Raw genomic sequence first — 22,928 nt, forward strand, 5'->3', positions numbered from 1 at the left:
TTCGCAGGTCATCACAGTGTCTGGCCATACTTCAAAACATAACTAGACTGTTGGGGTACTACCAGGTTGCCCGCTAGATTTCCCTAGCACGATATGGGACAGGAAGTGATTATTTTATAGGTCCTCCTCTGGTTTGACTATTCTAAGGGTGTAGTGGCTTACATTATTGGCATTTCTGTAAGCTGGGAACCTTTATATTTTCTATAATTTAAATTTAATCTTTTAAAATGATACAGTATATAATTACATTTTCTTCGCATAATTTTGATTGAGATAGTATTCATCTTCCAACAATTGTTATTACTATTTAATGTGGTATTACTTTTTTGCATTATTAAGTCAAATTTTTTTTTTTAATATTTTGTTCCTGCTATTCCTCATAATGGGAAGTTACATGTACAATGTCGGTGTGTTACAGTCCACTGCACACAGAAGGCTTGTAAAATACCTGTTTTGGGTTGCATTATTCCATTGAAATGTTTTTGTTAAGTATAGGTTTTAATATTGATTTTATTTGAATTATTTCAATATTGTTATTTACTTTTGTTGTCAGTGAAAGATTTCAAAATTTGAAAAGACCGGAGCGCAACCAGGTTTTCACGATAGAGGTGTAACATTTTTACTTAAGCCCCTCCCTCAGAATCAAATTTATTTGATTTAAAGTGTTGGTAGGGGTGTTTTGGGGTAAACTCCCAAGAAAGGTTTAACAATATCTAATCTAAAATGTTGCATTTGGGTGTATTTTATTACTTTTTTGCTCCTATATTGAAATAAAAAAACTAACTGGTTAACTCAGGACCGCACTAGTAACAGAGATATGAAATGTCTTATTTCATTATATTTCCTTAATTTCCATTAAGAAAAAATCTCTCCCTCTTTCCAAATATATTTTTATATATATATATATATATATATATATATATATATATATATAAAGTATATAGATATATATATATATATATATATGTATAATTAGTTTTACTGTGTCAGTGTGCAAATTTCAAATTTGCCCAATGATTATACAGTCTAACGATGGTCATTCCAATAGGCGGTCAGTCGAGGTCGAAGCTTTGTCCTGACAATTATTCCTTTTATTTTCATATAAAATATACTGTTGCTGGATTGAAACCTTAATCAGTTGAGGAGTCAAGCACCATTGCTGGTCCCAAATAAACAAATCATGCGCAAAACCTTTTGATTACCTCGAGGTCACAATAACACACATTTTCCCGAAAGCATGTTCCAAAATGAACTAAAGATTGGCAGGTGTTAAAATTTTGCAAGTTCTAAAAATTGCAATGACAAATGAAAGGGAATTTGAAAAGGTGTGAAAAAAACAATTATCACCGCTCAGTCTTTGCCTTATTTTTTTCAGCACTTGTCCTTTTAGGCAAGTAATTGAAGAAAATCACTTGCCCCAAATCAGTTTTACTCGCCCCCCCAAAAAAACCTCAACAAAAGTTAACTTGTAGTGTTCATTTATTGCCTCAAGGATAACAGCAAATTGAAAACAAGGTCTTCAGTCATCTCTAAGTCATTATCATCACCACCATCCTCATCAGAATCATCAAAATACTTAAAATTCATCATTTAGTAACCAAACCAGGAACGAGAGAAGTATTTCATTAATAAGCGTCCATGTGTCAGGCTAAGAAGCTAATAAATTTATTATTTAATTAATAAGCGTCTAAGAATCGGGCAGACACTTAGATGCTTATTAAATGAATACTACAAATGCTGAGCATGCAGAATGCTGTGACGTCACCAATTCCTACCTAAATATACGAAAGTCAATATTTAGAAAGGATTTGAGAATTGTTGCTGAAGAAATTATGAAAACTGAGGGATTTAAATTTTGGAAAAATGCACTTGCCCGTTCGAGCAGAAACAGTATTTACTTGCCCCGGGCTTCCGGCAACCCAGTTACGATGAAGACTGACCGCTTTTAAACATATGAGCAATTTCCACAATGAAATTCATACTTGTGCCGAAGTAAACTGACTACTTTAAACTTTGAAAACACATTGTACGACATTTCATAGTAGACTAAAATGGAAACTTGGGATGCTCGAAACATCTGATCAAGATTTTAGGTCAGTCCCTGGCGTCATCTAGCGGTCGCAATTTTACTGTTTTATGAAAAGTATAATGAACAATGATTACAAATATGGTTAAATGATATGACATATATTATAAACACACTGTTCATTACCATAGTTCTATGATTTGGTGATTTGAGCCATGTATGATTGTATTTCATTTTACTCATGATCATAAAAACAACAATAATATTTTCACTCATGCATGGCCATAGGGCCTCTTCTTCAAAGAGCTTAACAAGTGATACAACTAAGCTCAATAGAGTGGAAACAATAAAATGTTAGCATTTGCTAATCTGATTAAGTTTGAAAAGAAATGTTAAATAATATTTTACCAATATTTTGCACTTAAGGAGAGTCTATAAATCATTAGTGCATGAAATCAATTTTATCACCAATATTTTGCACGCTATAATGAACATCATATGATATGATAATTTTGTTCTCAAAATGTTGATCATTTCATTTCACTTTTGATGGATACAAAGTTCTCATTCAAATGTACTGTCATGTCACCAGTGTATGTCCACTCATACACATTTTAATGTTAGTATAAACATGATTTGCATAAATTTTGGCCAGAGAAAAAATAGTGTTTGATTTTTATCTCCACAATCCAATAATCTCCGTCCCATTATTTTTCATTTCACATTATCTATCTTGCCAAGACGTGACAGAAAAAAAGGAATTACACAATTTTCTTTCTTTTTATAAAAAATGAAATTCACACCCCTGCCCCGTAAAATTCTAAATAAGAATTGTAAAATGAGTTTTGCTTTGGCCTAAGAAATCATTATGAAAACTTAAATGATTTATCATGTGCTTATTTATTTATCAGTATTCAGAATAAGTGTGATATTTAGAACACTGCTGCAGGTGCTGAAGCTTTGTTTTAAATAACGCATGAAAATTAATGCTAACACACAATCATACATGTCCTTGATAGGTGGAAGCCAGTTACAGATCAGGAGTTATGGAGAATATATGATGGATTTTGCCAGCTAGCTGCATTCTTGCCGACTGTGTCTACTCAGGAAGTTGTGTCGAGGCTACTCTAGTCATACATTCAAGCGACTTCACTCTTGTACAAAAGAACACCACCACAGAAAACCATCAGAGGCAGTTCCCGAGGATATATTTTCAAGATGATGGTCTCAATGTCTTGTGAAGTTAACTTCAGGTAAGAATTCATGTATTATACTTTTAATGCTCAAAGACTATTAATTTCTATTAATTGAAAGAATGACAGAATAAGAAGTCTAAAAAATTGCATGAAAGTTTTCATCTTAACTTGAAAAAATACTATTAGCAATAATATAGAGGGTAATTTTGGATCTAGCACTTTCAGTAACTGCTGAAATTCAACTTTGATACTCCGGCAATGGAAATGGCTGTTGATGAATAGAATGGATTAGTTGCTGAGTGGTGCTAACTCAAAGAAGGGGTAAATAAGTGCACCTGTTTCCCCCCTCTCAGGCATTATGTGGAATGGAGGGGGCGGGGCGACCACATGGCCCCGCCTGTTCTGCTATCAGTGTTGCAATGCTGTGCGTACATAGATTTTGTTATCTTGCCAATAAAACTCTCAATACTTTGTTGTATGTGTAAAATTTAAAGTACAAAAATTGGAATTAAAACATTAGAAACATGAAGTCACAAGAGCATTGCTGTAATAGCATCTGATTCTTAACATTCATATTCCTACTCAGGAATGTTACTTTTCTTCCCTCAAACACAGGGTTCGTGCGAAAACCCGCCCTGGTGAGACGGTGTGCCTGGTGGGGGACTCCCCGGAGCTGGGAACATGGGATCCACACCGGGCCATTATATTGAGGCAAGAAACTAAGAAGCTCATACACACAGACAGTGAGGCATGCTTCGAGGAGTGCTCTGAAGATGGGTAGGTTGTTATTAATATATATTAATTTGCTCATTATTATTTATATACTCATAGTCACAGAATGATCTCTGTGAAAATACATTAAAGCTGTCCAATGGAAATCATAAAATAAAAAGTATAACATGACACTTTCTGTGAAATCATAATAATATGTTGGCATGAAATTTCATGTTTTTCCGAAAAATGTTTATTTGCATGAGTACTTAATTTTTTTTATTTTTTTTTAGTGATCCTTTATCTTCTCTTGACCATGTGCATCTTTACCTACATCACATGGTGTCTGACACTCGCTTCAGCGAATCAATATACCGATTAGTACAGATACCCTTGCCAATGATTGACAAATTAAAGGTCATTTATATAAAGATGCACCATTATCAAAGATATAAATTAGGGAACCCATTGATTGTCAATAAATCATTTTTGCAAACTGAAAAGATAGTGACGATGCATAATTTTTATTATTTCCATGGTATTCTTTTTAAAAAATTATTCCTTCATGTTTATATGTTTTTTTGTATATATATATTGATTTTTAAAAAAACCACCTACCTTGGAAATCACCTTAATTGAGCACTCTAAGAATGCAATTTCATAGATGACTGACTCTCTACGGAAAACAAATACAGATGCTCAACAATAGTTACAGCATATCACAATAATTTTCACAGATTGTTGTAATTTTACATGTTCCTTTCTGATCAATTCCAGTGACATCTGGTCAAAGACGCTTCAACTTGAGGGTTTCAAAACCCACTACTATCGCTATTTCATCTGCCGACTCTTCCAGTCTGATAGCGAAGATGACGGAGGTCGGAGCGTTCTTGTGAAGTGGTGGGAGGGCCATATAAAGCCACGCAGGTTTTCACCAAAAGGTTAAATAATTAGTATTAGTATGTCGATTTTTTTTTAAGAAATAACTTGAGGACTTGAGGTACATGTATAACCATATTCTTGATCACCAGCATTGTCATGCAAATGTTGACATTTGGGCCCTGATTCCAGGGTTGTCACCTATTAGGAAAAGTCAGGGGAAAAATTATATCAAGGTTGGTGATTGGTTAGGAAATTTTGAAAATTGATCTGTGAAAAATGAAATTTTAGAAACCCAGGAAAAATAATTTTCCTGAACCTAATATAAAAATTAGTGTCTATTACAGTCTTCAAGCAGTATTGGTGTTTTCTATATGTATAATTTGTTGTAACAGTAGATAATAACTACCATTGTGTTTAATTAAATTTAAAGTACTGTATGATACAGTATTTGAAACCTTGAAGACTGAAAAGCTTGGTAGTCCTATCAGTAAATGTGTGGATTGGACAGCTGTAGGGTAAGGGAGAAAAATGAATAAAAATGGTGATACTGTTCAGTGAAAACCATGATTTGGTTAGTGAAAAGAATAGGTTTTTATTTTCTTATTTTTGGTGGCAACCCTAAAATCATTTTAAATATGAGCCATGTCGCGTGATTTTGGGCCTTCGGACATATATTTGGTATTACAATGTTTTAAGGTATTTGAATGAAATGATATTCCAAGAAGAAATTCTGAAAAATTCATGATGATATCACTTAAATTGATTGAGATACTTAAGTTTAAGTGAGACCTTGTATTGCACATTTTGAATACTAAATTTGACGACATTAACATGACGTCCTTATGAAAGCCCATTATTCGAATGATGAGAAAAATTAACATATCAATGTAACACCTAGCTCATAATTTAATTATTTTCTTATCACAGAATCCTTGAGGAACGTTAATTAAGATAAAAATAATGAATTTAGTAATTTTAATACATTTGGCCATTTAAAAAACAGACTATCAATGCAGTCAAAATATATTCCATTAAGCAGTTATATACATCATCAGGCATTTTTGCAGGCAATGCTCTTGTTTCATAAGTTTTCTGGAACGAAAGGAACAACATTTCTTATTATTTTCTTGTCTAAAAGTGTAAGTAATATTATGTTAGAGAAATAAACTTTTATGATGGAAATATAAGAAATTTTCTTGAAAATAAGCTTGAAATATGACAAAACTCTCAGGATGAAAACATGTTAACTTCATACTAATTTTAATTAACATTATTTATATGATTCATTTCCATACTCAATAAAAAAATTGTGCTTTTCTTGAACATACTGTTTGTTTAATTTGTTTATGTGTGTTTCAGAGGCCATGTCGGAAACTGAGGAAGGTGCGGAAAAAATGTTAGACGTGTTTGGAAACTTTGGTATGTTATAAGTATTTTAATTCTAACTTAAGATACAACACCTTTATATAGACTTAAGGGGCAGGATACGATTTTAAAGCAGGGAACTTTGTCTGTTTTATTAGCTTATTGTTGTTGTTTCTTGAATGAAAACTGTTAAGATTTTGTCATAGCCATTATTTCATTGTCATACAACTTAATATCAATAGAAAATACTTTTGATGATCATATGCAAGTGATCGAGCACTGAATTTACCACTTGTGGCCATCTCTTGTTACATAGTATTAGATTTTGAATATTTTCAACTATTCATTGAAATTGTTAGCAAGGTCTTAGCTATACCATATGCATTGATCATTAAAAATGAAATATTTGAAATAAACTTGTGCCATTGGTGCGGTCAGACCACTGTTCAAGGTGCCGAAAGACTTCAGTGTACATGTATAATGTTATCTTGCGTTCCTTTGTAAACTCTCGTACGCATACGTTGAGTCCTTAATACAGTTGCTTGTCAACAAGTCCTACAAGTTATATGATAGTAGAATGGTGTCCTCGAGTTTGGTGCTTGGAGTCACTGTTTGTTATTTAAATGCTAGCTCATATGTGCGCTTATTTATTTGACCTCATGAATGTCTATAATAAGTTTCATTATTTACCCATCATAAATCCACACGCAATACATATCGCAAAATACAGTAGTCCGTATTCCACTCTTGTGACGTCACGTCAAAACAAGTATCGTTGCAAGATGTTAAAATGACGTCATAAAACAAAATAGTGTTTTGTTTAAATGACATTTATTATGAAAACATGTGGCTTTTAAGTGATCTAACCAGTAATGTATATAATAAAAGGCTTATTAGTACTGCTTTTGATCCTGAATGTCATATTCGACTTGTGCCTTGTGAAATCCGAATCTGCAAAAATCCACTCAAGTCGAATACAACCTCCCAGATCAAAATGCAGTACTAATAACTCTATTTTATTGCCATTTGTCATATTTTTGGCTTCATTATCAAACATTTCTATGTTCAATGGGACAGTGGGAGATTATTTTGATATTTAGCTTATGTTAATGGCTCCTGCATGTCTACAGATACAGCAGCAGTATACATGTATCTGTATAATATACTAGATTACATCTATCTCTATCCTTGGTCAGGTGGAGGGGTGAGGGGGGGGGGGAAGGGGATAAGCTTATTTACCCTCACCATCAGATAATACCCATTCGGCAGTAAAATGGCGGTTAACCTTTTTTAGATGGTATAAGGTCGATCAACCGTGGCTGGCTGATTGACCAAGTTGAGGTGCAGTTACAGTTACATGGTGAACCACTCGCCTTCTGGAAGCCTAAATACTCCGGTCAGACCTACAGCATCAAATGTACACCCATAGATCATAGTTACAAGAAGGTATGTGGAATTAGTCTCTTTTTATTATTATTATTATTTTCCAATAATCAAAGGTTAGGCTTAGGGTTAGAGTTATCGCCAGTATATTATTAGTTCCCGGGTTGACATTAAAATATGGCTAAAAAGTTGAGCATATAAAAAACAACATGATGCATTGATAAATCAGGACCTACAGAACTATATACATATGGTTTATTCTCCAATACAATGTTCTAAGCTATACATTGTATTGACCCCGCCTTGGTGATCTCGTCATCATTGTTGTTGGCATGCAAACTCTGTAACCTTGTGGACAAAACTCTAAAAACGTTCAAGATAGTTGAATGCATCATGGTACACATGTTGCCACTAACAATACATAACAGCAAGGGCCATAACTTTGACTTTAATAATTGTTGAGTTATGCCCTTTTCCATAGCTCTCTTGTTTGACTTTTACTGTTATTAATGTGTGCGTTATTTTCAGACACTGGATGACAAGTATGAGATGGAAATGTTGGGGGACTCACTGCCAGAATGTCACAAGACAGAACTGCTGGTCTCTGTAAGTATGGGGGAATTGCCACAACACAGAATTGCTTAGTAATTGCTTGTAAGTAAGTGGGTGGGATTCACTGAAAGAATGCAGAAACATTACTCTTAGAAGACAGATAACAGCTTTATCATGCTTTCCTAAAACATCCTTGACCATTGTTTTGTTGTACACAGAATCACTCTTTATTTCAGGTTTTGGAGAAGGGAAGATCCAAGCCCCGACCCCAATCCAAGTTTGGTCCAGTGGTCCAGCAAAACTCTTTTGTAACCTTCCATGCTCAGACATCAGACCCAGAGTCCCTGGTTGGTGTTCATTCTTCATATAAGTGTTCTTTGGTTATGGTATATACTGTGACTTTGGTGACATGGGCAAGCCGTCGTTAATAAAATCTCGTTATAAAGTTACCAGCTGCCCCACCTTCCTTAAATCTTTTGTACAATCATGAAATTTGATGTGTAGATCTGCAAAAGATATACACTTGGTATGAGACCTTCTTTATTTCTCTACTTCAATCAAGCTCTGCCATCACCCCTCATACATAGTTTGGAAATTGTAACATTCTACTCTGCAATGGAATAACAAGGACTTACCTGAAATCCACAACCTTGTAGTCTTATTAGGAGTCCTATCTGGCTCAAAATACATGAAAAAGGTTATATTGTTTAAAAGTTGAGTAGATTAAATGGGTCACATCATGCAGTAGTCATGTTTGGTAACTCTTGTGTGAGGATTGATATGATAGATCTTGAATCATTTCCCTTACATGCTATCTTGCATCCAACACCCATATTCCACTTGCTTAGATAAATGCATTTCATTTCAATTGAATTCATATTTCAATGATTGCAACATCTCCAGAAAATTTGAAAGTAAAATCTTGAGTGTTTTTGATTGGACAATGATAACTGACCAATATACTGAAGGGAATCACTGAGGCATGTCTATAGGATAAGAATTCTATTGAATACTGGTCCTGGATATGATTACAAAATATTAATACTACCGGTAGTTGAAAACATAAGCATGAAATGTATAGTGTATGCAATGTTAAAGCAAGTTGGAATCATGTCATCCAGTTTCATTACTGGTATGTTATTTTTCCAGGGTTTCCAGCTAGACCTATATGTAGATGAGGATAACAAAGAAAACGAGACAGCCAGGCATGTTGGGTCAAGTTTTATCTTGCCCCTCAGTATGAAGAAATCTCGGGGCTCAAAGAATATACCGATTAATGGGAACAATAATAGGCCCATCGGACAGCTTACATGTGAGTTTCCCTAAAAATGGATCTCTTTGCATTAAGATTTTAGTCTCTGAAGAGGTAGGTTTTGACCTATTTAATTTAAGGTCAGTAGTTCACAGTCATCATCATAAACAGTCTTATGAACCTTGTCTGCATTATAGCATGATATCATCTGTAAGACCCGATAAACTTTCAGAGAATATCTTCCCTCTTGTCTGGACAATCTCAGGTCTTGAAAATTACAAAATAGCTGTATCATTTTTGTCAGGATCTTTTTGTAGGACGCACTGTTTTGTACAAGAGTTGTACAAAACATACCAACTGGGTATTAATGTTAAATACACAATACATTAATGTCAGAGTCAATGGATTCTAATCTTCAGTAAGCAACAGCAGTTTTACAGTGTCGAAGAAAATAATTATAATTCATTTTTGTTCTAGGTATCTCAATGTTTTGTACTCAAAATATTTAGTTCTAAATAATGACTGAATCAGATTTTTAGTGAAAAAGTTACCTTCAAATACACAGACACACAGGTGACAACCATTCTTTACATACTTTCATGAGTTCTTTGTTTAATTCAAAAAGGTCATTTCTCAGTATTCTTTATAATGCTCATAAGTGATTCGGAAGATTTATTTTAAGCTGGTCAACTGCCTTCTTCATGTTTTAAAAAAAAATAGTCTGTATTTGCTAAAAAATACTAGATAACTGGAGTATGGTTTGTCTTACAGTCTACAAAATGGTCACAGTGACCTTGGACTCAAAAAGCTTGTCCCCTTGATTACAATAGTATGCTTTGACCAACGGTCCTCAAACTTGGCAGGGGTAAGTAGTTCAATGGTTATAGTCATGGTGACCTTGGACACAAAAAGCTTATTCAGTTTATAAGAGTATGCTTAGGCACACAGTCCGCAAACATTATAGGAAGGTAGGTGGGTCATGCAGGTACCTGCAGAGTACCCCTTTTGACTTTAAGGTCAGCAGGTCAAATTTCAGGGCCACATTGACCTTGAACATAAAGACTCGTCTGCTCAATGTAAAGAGAGCACTTGAACATATGGTCCTCAAACTTGATGGAGAGGTAGGCCATGACCATAACCTAACCCACAGACATTTAATGCAAAATGACTAATTGGGGGTCATTTATGATTTACAACCATCTTTTTGGTGCTCCAGTGATGGCTATCTGTCCAATAAGGCCCAATTTGGGGATTTTGCAACGTGACTATGAATTTTAAAACTGGTCATTCTGTACTCAGATCAACTATAAGCATCATGTCTTTCAATCAGCAATCCTAATGATTGTTATTTCTAGGTCTCGGTTTTGCTTAACAGTTTTGTTTGTCTGTTGTTTGTTTGTCTAAATATTAAAAAGGTATGAATGTTAAGGATTGGACATATTTCTTACAATGACAGGCAAATATTTCTTCCAATTGAAAGAGAAGAAACCTTAACCACATAACAGGGCATAACAGAACTTATTATATTGAGGAATTTTAAGGAGACTGCTCTCATGATAAAAAAAGAAAAACGATTTTCAGTCATTATAATTTTTGAAAAAGTAACCTGTCTATGGTCACCAAAAAGTGATATTCGGTTGAACGCTAAGATCAACAGTTAATCCCTATATGAAGAATCTACAGAAACAGAGGCCCAGAAGCCTTAAATCATTCGAAAGATCAAAGGTCGATTACAATGACAATTATTATTTATTTGGTATACATGACAATACATATAGTTTAAATAAATATATTACTGTATAAGTATTGTACATATCATCATTGCCAATAAATGTTACTACCTTTGCTTTAAAATAAAAACAGTAAGTGAATATAAATGAAGCTTGTAAGAGACATTAAATAAAGGAGCAGGTTTTATCATTTTTAGCTCCACTATTCAAGAATAAGAAGGCTATACGACTTGCTCCAGTGTCTGTATCTGCACTGTCGTCCGGTTTTAGGACAAGTTGTCATTTTCACTTATACCTCCAATACCCTTCATTCAGTTCACTTATTACTTCACACAGTTGTTCAGGACCTGAGGTCCTCAATACCGGTACAAATTATGGCCCCTGATTGACTTAGGAACTTAGATTAAAGGTTTAGGGCGCTTTGTATCAGGTAAAGTTTAAGAGCAAGTTGGGATTTTTACTAATTACTTCTATACCATTCATTCAATTAAATAAATACTTCACACAATTTTTGACGACCATCGAGAAGTTAGGTATCATGAAACACCATTTCATCTTAAATACAAATTTTGGTCCCTGATTGACTTAGGAACTACGATTAAAATTTTAGGGCACATTGTGTGTGGTTAAAGTTTTACGGCAAGTTTGGATTTTTACTAATAACTTCTATACTACTAATTCAATTGACTAAATACATCACACAATTATTGAAGAGAATCTTAAAACTAGGTTTCATAAATCCAAATTATTCTCCATACAAATTACTGCCCTTGATCAACTGAAAAAGGTAATTTTTTTGAGCAACTCTCAGATTTCAAAAACTGTTGATGGCCTTCATACTTAACACAATAGCCATCTCACAAATTACTGTAACATAGCTCCATATTACCTTAAAAACAAGTAATGGCCCTTGATTTACTCTTTTTTTTTGGCTTTTGATATGCACATTTTAACCAGTTTTCAAAAAGTGATAATTTTTAATGTGAAACCTGGTTATTAGAATGTACGTCATTGTTCAACATCAAACTCACCTATGGTATTGAATAATTTTAATTAGGTTTGAAATATTGTGAGCTTGATATATAGGAAGAGTTTATGAAGACTTTTCATGGGATTGCATATGGTGACCATGGGTCAAGATCAAGGTCACTATTCCTAATAATAGAAAAATGCTTAGTACTGAATAACTTTAGTTAGGGTTGACATATTGTGACCAAACTTGGTATAAAGGAAGAGTTTATGGAGACCTTTCACAGAATCTGGTTTTGTGCCCCTAGGATCAAGGTCAAGGTCACTGCTACTAAAATAAGATAACTGTTTTGTACTGAATAACTTTAGTTATGGTTGACATATTTTGACCAATTTTGGTATGTAGCAAGAGTATATGGAGGACTTCCATGTAATTGCAAATGTGTCCCCTATGGCCACCTAGGGTTAAAGTCAAGGTCAAGGTCACTGTTACTAAAAATTGAAAGTTCAAACTGATGGCTGAAGTTCTTCTGTCAATCATTGAACACCTGGTTTCGTTGCACTGCACTGTTTCTTATTTACTTTTTATTGCTTTTGACAGGCATATATTACATTATTGTATTCATTTCGATTCTACTAAGGGATTGCACTGGGGATTAAGCTGGCTTGTTAGCCTCACACTAAGGATTGAGCTGGCTTGTTAGCCTTGCACTTGAGATTAAGCTGGCTTGATAGCCTCACATTGGGAATTAAGCTGACGTGTTAGCCTCACAGTGGGGTTTAAACCGGATTGTTAGCCTCACACTAGGAATTTAGCTGGCTTGTTAGCCGCTCAGTGGGAATTAAGCCAGCTTGTCAGCGCTTAACCTCACATATGTCCCAGCTTTTACTGATAGAGGATTTGCAACTAAATGATTACAAGCAAATTTTAACTCAACCTGATCATATACATATCATCACGTTATTCTTTTATACTATCAGATACGTACCTCCTCATAAAGCCAATGTATGGACCAAATACAAGGATTAGTATGGAGCGCACCTTTCAACGTTACTGGAAGTCCACACGTAAACCAGTCGATGTTGGGCACAGGGGACTTGGGTCATCATATAAGTGCAAAAAGTGAGTGAACGTATATTATACTGAAAACTTTTTTTTTTTCAATTTGTCTGTTTTTCAAAGAACAAAGGCAAAATATTGTAATAAAGCCCTTTTGTTGTCAGGTAAGTAATGCAAATACTTCTTTTAGGGAGCCACATGAAAAAATTTACATCTTTCCGTTGACATATGCATTATGGTCAGCAATCCTAATATCCTGTCTAGAATAGTTGCCAAGAAATGCTCTTTGACTGTCTCAGAAAAGCGGACAAGAGTAATGGCATATCTTTTCAGTGCTCTTCAAATCAATTCCTTGTCCAGATGTCCATTAGCTATCACCATGCTAATTTTTTACCTTTAATGTCAATGTCTTTTCTTGCTCTTTTATTTTTTTTAGATCAACTGATCCTTTATAATGGAATCTTTAAATCAATATCTAATTTGCAAAGTTTGAATGACTAGGTAAATGTCAAAATCATACAGATTTATAGATGCTATTTTCATTGACATGTTAAAAACCAGACATTCTGTGTTCAGATTGAAAAAGTTAAGACATTATAAAAGCTTTTGTCTTGTCGTTGGGGTTGGCATCAGCATCCTAACCTTGGCTCTTATTAACTTCTTCATAAGGAAACTTGGTACATTTGTACATTTGTGATTGGGACCATATGCACATGTATAGCAAGATTGCTAACTCTTCCTTAAATTATTGTCAAGTTATGCCATTGTTGTACTAAAAACACCGACAGCATTACTGGTAATGAAGTTTGATGGAAGGGTCCATTAATTATGCCAGTGTTTTAACATCAATTTGTTTTCATGCTGATATTGTTTCAGATTAGCCATTGTGCAGGAAAATACAATAAGATCATTCCAGACAGCAGCCAACCATGTGAGTTCTAGGATAGCACTGCAGATTCAATAGTCATTGACTTTCATTTGCTTAAGAGATTGAACACACATTAAAGTTTCCTTGTTAAATTGAATTTCAAGAGGTGCTATCAAGACTGAGGTAATTACCTCAATTTATTGAAAGACTTGCTTTATTCTTGCAGGCACCTCTTGTTATGCTATCAGCTAGTATCAGTTGGCTGAATCTGTAGCCTGAAATACTTGTTAATGTTTCCAATTCAGTTCTACTATATAGTTAATGACTGTCTGAAATTTCCATTGGCTGGTTCTCAGACTGGTCGCTTTGGTAGTTAAGTATTTGATAACTGTATTTGAACGGTCTTTTTTCTCATCTAATTGTGCCCGAGGATCATCCTAAACAGGCATAGATAGCAAATGGGTTTAGGTTGGCTTGTTCTGTCTGGCTTTGATAAATGGTAAAAACTATTCCTGTCAAGAATAGATTACTTGTATTCTTTAAAGGGACTAGACACCAGATTGTCAAAAATCGGCAAATGCAGTATGTTTTCAAAACAAGCCTAGAATTGTCAATTTGAGCCAGTTGGAGGCCGATAAAAGATCATTTTACATGTTTAAAGGAATAAACATATATGTTTATGAGTACAGATCAATATACCGATGCTTTTTTTAAACTTGCTGGGATTAACGTCATAAGTGATGTGATACATCAGTACAAAAGATTCAATGTGTTGTACACAGGGATGTCAATTTTATGTTAGTTTTTGAAAAAAATATTTTTATCTTGCAATTGAATAATCTGGTGTCTAGTCCCTTTAAGAGATTCAACATCTTTGTGACGAACAGAGTTACATGTTTTATAGACATAATTGGTCTGTATTGACAGTCATAGCTATATGCCAAATGGGCATATTGCGAAAGTCATAAACAATGATCATGCATCAAAGAATTGATTGATATTAAGGTTCTTTTAATTATTTTCTTAAATAATCTAAACACCTTTAATGCTTTAACAATTTTCTGAAATAAAAAAATAAATAATGAGGGAATCTGCTAAGTGTTTATCAATCAGTATATTAAATTGTCTATTAATAAACTGAACTTATAATGTTTTGTTTTGATTGAAACCTTACTTGAATTTATATGAAGATGATTTTGGGGGGGGCTGTTTCTTTTTTGTGACAATGTCATTTTGGGTTCAAAAATGTGCATCACTTGTGGTTGGCTCTGCACTAACAGTGTTTGGTTTCATGTGTTTCCTTTTTGAACGAGTAGTAGAAATCTAATATAGGACACACTGGTACCCATCTCTCAAGGCTTGGAAATAAGCTAGGATGAGCCTATTCACGTCATAGAAAGTCTCTTGATAATGATGATAATATATATTTAATATGAAATATTGATCATTGTTTTCATATATTTGATATATCTGTTAAAGGTTTTGAAGGTTTGCTCTCATATAATTGATAATTGTGTTGGTTTGTTTTCATATATTTGATGTTTGTGTTGGTTTGTTTTCATATATTTGATATATGTGTTAAAGGTTTTGAAGGTTTGTTTTCATATATTTGATATATGTGTTAAAGGTTTTGAAGGTTTGTTTTCATATATTTGATGTTTGTGTTGGTTTGTTTTTATATATTTGATATAATTATGTGTTAAAGGTTTTGAAGGTTTGTTGAGAGTACATGGTAATATTTATTGGTAGGATGGGGTTTGTTTGTTTATGTAAGTCACAACAGTACATATATACTTTTCAAGATAAATTAACTCACAATTGGCGGAGTGGCCACAGAGATATATATCCCAGCTGGGCGCACGGGTTAGCAGTAGGAGTAGGTATGCATACATGCCATATCCCCCGGCGGGGGGGGGGGATCCCCCAGAATTTCGACCCATCCCCTGGTCCCCCCCTGGGGGATCCATATCCTCTGGAATTTAAAAAAAACAATACAAAACTGTGTTGACTGTGGAAAGCATCAATAATATTATGAGTGTGAAATTCCATGAAGGACCATGATGACTTAGTCCAAAAATTATTATAATTCTTATGTTATAAATGCAGATATTGCGCAAATTTTCTTCGCATAAAAATCCCCTGGTGTAATATCAAAATCCCCTGGAATTCAAATCAAAATCCCCTGGGAAGCCTCTCATAAATATGGCATGTATGGGTATGACTCTGTTAGGTGGAACTATTGTGATAGTTATGAAATATGTTTTTCACCAAGTTATTAAATGGAAGAGAAGTGCAGAAGTCGATTTTTTTCTACACGCAATGTCTCAGAATGTTTTTTAAGGCAATCATTGCAATATACTAGCCCTATTCTGCTAAATTAACTTTATATAAAAAGTATTGCCTCTCTTTCTGAGTTATAAGAGACTATACAATATTTTTTCATATATTGTATAAAAAAATGTAATAGTTATACCCATAATATTTTTCATATATTGTATAAAAAAAAATAGTAATACCCATAATATTTTTCATATATTGTATAAAAAAAAATAGTAATACCCATAATATTTTTCATATACTATATAAAAACTACAAAAGATATATCCCCTATCATATTCCTTGACAATGGATTAAAGTGTTTGATAATATCTACCACATGATTGTTTTGATGAATATATTCACAACCATCACCTAATTCAAGCAAAATGTCAGAAAACTACACATTGGCATGTTAACATAATAGTGAATAATGGATCTATACTATGTAACTTAGAATTGGCTTTATTTTAGAATCACTTTGTAGCTTATAGTAAATAATATTGTCTACTTAATAAACCCTATGTTTACATATACAAACTATTAGATCTAAAATTAATTCAGATTATGGATGTGTGTAATAAACATTGCCATTCATTAAGTAAAAAGATTTTTGTTTTACTTGGAAAATGAAAATAGTTTATTACCTCCTGTATTGTAGGGGTTATTACCTCCTGTTTTGTAGTGGTTATTACCTCCTGTATTGTAGTGGTTATTACCTCCTGTATTGTAGGGGTTATTACCTCCTGTTTTGTAGGGGTTATTACCTCCTGTATTGTAGGGGTTATTACCTCCTGTATTGTAGGGGTTATTACCTCCTGTATTGTAGGGGTTATTACCTCCTGTATTGTAGGGGTTATTACCTCCTGTATTGTAGGGGTTATTACCTCCTGTATTGTAGGGGTTATTACCTCCTGTATTGTAGGGGTTATTACCTCCTGTTTTGTAGGGGTTATTACCTCCTGTATTGTAGGGGTTATTACCTCCTGTATTGTAGGGGTTATTACCTCCTGTATTGTAGGGGTTATTACCCCCTGTATTGTAGGGGTTATTACCTCCTGTATTGTAGGGGTTATTACCCCCTGTATTGTAGTGGTTATTACCTCCTGTATTGTAGGGGTTATTACCTCCTGTATTGTAGGGGTTATTACCCCCTGTATTGTAGGGGTTACTACCTCCTGTATTGTAGGGGTTATTACCCCCTGTATTGTAGGGGTTATTACCTCCTGTATTGTAGGGGTTATTACCCCCTGTATTGTAGGGGTTATTACCTCCTGTATTGTAGGGGTTATTACCCCCTGTATTGTAGGGGTTATTACCTCCTGTATTGTAGGGGTTATTACCCCCTGTATTGTAGGGGTTATTACCCCCTGTATTGTAGGGGTTATTACCTCCTGTATTGTAGGGGTTATTACCTCCTGTATTGTAGGGGTTATTACCCCCTGTATTGTAGGGGTTATTACCCCCTGTATTGTAGGGGTTATTACCCCCTGTATTGTAGGGGTTATTACCTCCTGTATTGTAGGGGTTATTACCCCCTGTATTGTAGGGGTTATTACCCCCTGTATTGTAGGGGTTATTACCCCCTGTATTGTAGGGGTTATTACCCCCTGTATTGTAGGGGTTATTACCTCCTGTATTGTAGGGGTTATTACCTCCTGTATTGTAGGGGTTATTACCTCCTGTATTGTAGGGGTTATTACCCCCTGTATTGTAGGGGTTATTACCTCCTGTATTGTAGGGGTTATTACCCCCTGTATTGTAGGGGTTATTACCTCCTGTATTGTAGGGGTTATTACCCCCTGTATTGTAGGGGTTATTACCCCTGTATTGTAGGGGTTATTACCCCCTGTATTGTAGGGGTTATTACCTCCTGTATTGTAGGGGTTATTACCCCCTGTATTGTAGGGGTTATTACCTCCTGTATTGTAGGGGTTATTACCCCCTGTATTGTAGGGGTTATTACCTCCTGTATTGTAGGGGTTATTACCTCCTGTATTGTAGGGGTTATTACCTCCTGTATTGTAGGGGTTACTACCTCCTGTATTGTAGGGGTTACTACCTCCTGTATTGTAGGGGTTACTACCTCCTGTATTGTAGGGGTTACTACCTCCTGTATTGTAGGGGTTACTACCTCCTGTATTGTAGGGGTTATTACCCCCTGTATTGTAGGGGTTATTACCCCCTGTATTGTAGGGGTTATTACCTCCTGTATTGTAGGGGTTACTACCTCCTGTATTGTAGGGGTTATTACCTCCTGTATTGTAGGGGTTATTACCTCCTGTATTGTAGGGGTTATTACCTCCTGTATTGTAGGGGTTATTACCTCCTGTATTGTAGGGGTTATTACCCCCTGTATTGTAGGGGTTATTACCTCCTGTATTGTAGGGGTTATTACCCCCTGTATTGTAGGGGTTATTACCCCCTGTATTGTAGGGGTTTTACCTCCTGTATTGTAGGGGTTATTACCTCCTGTATTGTAGGGGTTATTACCCCCTGTATTGTAGGGGTTATTACCTCCTGTATTGTAGGGGTTATTACCTCCTGTATTGTAGGGGTTATTACCTCCTGTATTGTAGGGGTTCTTTAGTTCATGGTTAATCCCAAAATCAGGATTGAGAGCTGTAAACTTCAGGCGCGGATTTCTCGAAACTTCTTAAGCTTAACAGGCTAATAAGTAGCTTATTTCAATTTGATAAAATACATACTTAAATTGAACTTTTATGAAAAGAAAATGGTTTATTATGATAATCATAAATTTAAATCCTGTCTAAAGTATAAAAATTCTTAAAGAAGTTAATATTACGCAAATTATTGAAAAACAAAAATAGTGAGCTTAGCTTAATCCTGTTATAAGGGACTTAAGAAGTTTGGGGAAATTGGGCTTAGACTCTTGTTCGGTTGTAGGATTATTTTTTTTTACTCTGATTGCTGCATCAAGAACTGTTACAGGAAGTACCTAAAAATAAAAACAAATGACTTTGGAAACAATGTCAACAGGTGTTCAAGCCTGCTGACCTTGTTTGGGCTATCCTGAGTTAAGGAATGGTCAAAATAACAGGATAAGTCTATAAAATGAGAAATTAAGGATGAGCTTAAGATTGTGGTCATTTGGGTCCTGACTTGTCAAAATAACATGATAAGTCTAAAAGGAGAAATTAAGGATGAGCTAAGGATTGTGGTCATTTGGGTCCTGGCTTGTCAACAAGTGTGCAACAAAATAGCATAACATCAGGTTCCATATTCACTCACATCTTCAGACTGAGTTTGTAAATCATGCTCAGAAAACTGAATTGTTGAATAGATTAATTATGAAAGATACAGCATTTTTTCCATCTTTGCTCCTGTTATAGCATTTTAACAACAAAATTGAAATTGCTTTTTTGGGTCTGATTCTATAACTCGAATTCAAAATGTTAGTGTATATGTGCCCTTGAATTTTAAACAAAATTTAGATTTAACTTCTTGATCTAAATTGAGATAAAGGTCGCTTATGCAAAATATAGATGGTTATAATTATGAAGGTTATAACAATATGTGCTTTTACAATACAATAGTCTTGCGCTTGGGGACACAAAATTACTGATAGCTTATCTTTAAAACCCGGTTTTGTTGCATTACAGCAGTTCTAGATCTAGTTTGCTATTTTGATGCTCTTATTAACATTTCTATTTTAAGGGAGCAGACTTTGTGGAGTTTGATGTCCACCTCACCAAGGATGAAATACCAATTATCTACCACGATTTCAAGGTGCTGATTACCTACCGAAAGGTCAGTTACAATCCCCATTCCACAATTAGATGTGAGAAAAAGATAATATTCACTGGACCAATCCTTATATTTATTTAAGACATTTCCGTACCAAATGAGCGGAAATAACACACAATTGTGCATCTCAGGTTCTATAAAATGTCAAAGATTTCAATAGAATTAAATTTGATGGTCACAACTTGGGAGTGATTCAAGTACCTGTTTTGAAGGAAGGGAACAGGTGCCGAATTTGTCATAAATGATGGGAAAACAGCTCTCAAAGACAATTTTTACTGTTTCATTTGGCCAAAATGATTTGTCAACTTTAATCACTAATGACACTCGCCAATGTTGACATTTTCAGTCTTTATATGTCACAATTTATTGGAACAATACTGCTGTGTTCGAACTTATAATGTTGAAAGCACTTCGAAAACATTGACCTTTTTAGCTCGACTATTCGAAGAATAAGGAGGGCTATACTACTCGCCCCAGCGTCAGCGTCTGGTTAAAGTTTTAGGGCAAGTTGGGATTTTCACTAATAAGTCCAATACCCTTTATTTAATTGACTAAATACTTCACAGAGTTGTTCAGGACCATCACACAATGAGGTTACATAACTCCATATTATCCTTTATACAAGTTATGGCCCCTGATTGACTTCAGTTAAAGTTTTAGGGCAGGTTAAAGTTTTAGGGCAAGTTGGGATTTTCACTTATAAGTCCAATACCCTATATTCAATTGACTAAATACTTCACACAGTTGTTCAGGGCCATCACATAATGAGGTTAGATTATCTTTTATACAAATTATGGCCCCTGATTGACTATTGAACTTAGGTTAAAGTTTTAAGGCAGGTTGGGATATTTATTGATAACTTCTATACCCTTCATTCAATTGACTTCATACTTCACACAATTGTTTAGGACCATCACACAATGAGGTTACATAACTCCATATTATCCTTTATACAAGTTATGGCCCTGATTGACTTAGGTTAAAGTTTTAGGGCAGGTTAAAGTTTTAGGGCAAGTTGGGATTTTAATAAAAAAAAACTTCTATACTCTTCATTCAATGCACTTAAAACTACACAGAATTATTGACGACCACCTTACAACAAGGAACATAACTCCATTTTAACCCTACATACAAATTATGGCCCTTGAATGTTTTTTTTGTTTTTTTTAAATTTCTTTTGAAAGGCACATTTTTAGCTCGACTATTCGAAGAATAAGGAGAGCTATACTTCTCACCCTGGCGTCGGCGTCGGCGTTGGCGTCACACCTTGGTTAAGGTTTTGCATGTAAGCACCTTTAAGTCATTATCTCAGTAAATACATCAGTTATTGCATTGAAACTTTGGATATGTATTCCCAGCTATCTTACATACTAAATTAATGAAGTTAGATAACAATTATTTGAATATAATGCAAATAATAGGCCTTTATTATTCGACATAGAAATTCTGGTTAAGGTTTTGCATGTAAGCACACATAGGTTAATATCTCAGCAACTACTTGAGGTATTGCATTGATACTTGATACAATGGTACTCAACCATCCAACCTACTAATTTAACCAAGTAAGATAACTTTAGTTTGCATTTAATGCAAATAATTGCCCTTTATTATTTGACTTAGAAATTCTGGTTAAGGTTTTGCGTGTAAGCACACATAGGTTAATATCTCAGCAACTACTTGAAGTATTGCATTGAGACTTTATACAATGGTAGTCAACCATTCAACCTACTTAATTAACCAAGTTAGATAACTCTAGTTTGCATTTAATGCACAATAATTGCCCTTTATTATTCAACTTAGAAATTCTGGTTAAGGTTTTGCATGTAACCACATTTAAGTCAATATCTCAGCAAATATATCATGTATTGCATTGAAACATTAGATTTGCATTCCCAGATAACACTTTTTTGAATATAATGCAAATTATGGGCCTTTATTATTTGACATAGACATTCTGATTAAGGTTTTGCATGTAAGCACACCATTCTGATTAAGGTTTTGCATGTAAGCACACATAGGTTAATATCTCAGCAATTACTTGATGGATTGCATTGAGACTTTATACAATGGTACTCAACCATCCAATCTACATAAATAACCAAGTAAGATAACTCCAGTCTGCATTAAATTTAAATAATGGCCCCTTTTTATTCCACATAGAAATTCTAATTAAGGTTTTGCATGTAACCACTTTTAAGTCAATACCTCAGCGAATACATCATGTATTGCATTGAAACTTTACACACAGGCTCCCATCTATTTAACCTTCTTATTTAATCAAGTAAGATAACTCTATCTTTTATAATATATAATTTTTGCCCCTTTATTATGCGACTTAGAAATTCTGGTTAAGGTCTTGCATCTTAGCACACATAGGATAATATCTCAGCAACTATTTGATGTATTGCATTGAGACTTTATACAATGGTATTCAACCACCCAACTTAATTGAATAACCAAGTTAGATAACTGTATTTTGCAAATAATGGCCCTTTATTATTAGACTTAGAATTTCTCGTTAAAATTTTGCATGGAACCACATTTATGTTTATATCTCAGCACACCATGTATTGCATTGAAATCTAATCTAACAGTGATCCATGCATGTTTCGCCTAAATGTTTCAATCCTTACATTGAAAAGCGGCGGAATATTCGAGCGCGCTGTCTCTGTGACAGCTCTTGTTATATTCTTGACCGCATTTTCATAAAGGGAAAACAAGTTATTTGAATGACTTGCGTCATTGTTTGGGCGGGCTGGTGGGAGGGCAGCGTCAAAGACACCTTATGTATCGAATAATTTTAGCTAGGTTTGACATAAAGAGACCAAACTTGGAATACCACGTTTGAGA

At 34.5% G+C, this 22,928-nt stretch overlaps 1 protein-coding gene across 2 annotated transcripts in view; it reads left to right on the forward strand.

The window, feature by feature from the left end:
• The window catches only part of LOC128223699 (glycerophosphocholine phosphodiesterase GPCPD1-like), a 58,370-nt gene that overhangs the window by 3,084 nt on the left and 32,358 nt on the right, over positions 1-22,928 (forward strand). The window contains exons 2-13 of one of the 2 annotated variants that reach the window (XM_052933015.1): positions 3,046-3,279; positions 3,439-3,646; positions 3,838-3,999; positions 4,711-4,874; positions 6,175-6,234; positions 7,475-7,626; positions 8,092-8,169; positions 8,352-8,462; positions 9,265-9,427; positions 13,048-13,189; positions 14,003-14,057; positions 19,989-20,081. In XM_052933015.1, coding sequence (XP_052788975.1) covers positions 3,588-3,646; positions 3,838-3,999; positions 4,711-4,874; positions 6,175-6,234; positions 7,475-7,626; positions 8,092-8,169; positions 8,352-8,462; positions 9,265-9,427; positions 13,048-13,189; positions 14,003-14,057; positions 19,989-20,081 — 1,239 coding nt within the window. In that variant the 5' untranslated portion in view covers positions 3,046-3,279; positions 3,439-3,587. The remainder of the gene's footprint in view (positions 1-3,045; positions 3,280-3,438; positions 3,647-3,837; positions 4,000-4,710; positions 4,875-6,174; positions 6,235-7,474; positions 7,627-8,091; positions 8,170-8,351; positions 8,463-9,264; positions 9,428-13,047; positions 13,190-14,002; positions 14,058-19,988; positions 20,082-22,928) is intronic. The other variant, XM_052933016.1, reaches the window with a different exon arrangement.

The sequence above is a fragment of the Mya arenaria genome, chromosome 17, assembly GCF_026914265.1.
Source record: "Mya arenaria isolate MELC-2E11 chromosome 17, ASM2691426v1".
NCBI classification, from domain to species: Eukaryota; Metazoa; Mollusca; class Bivalvia; order Myida; family Myidae; genus Mya; species Mya arenaria.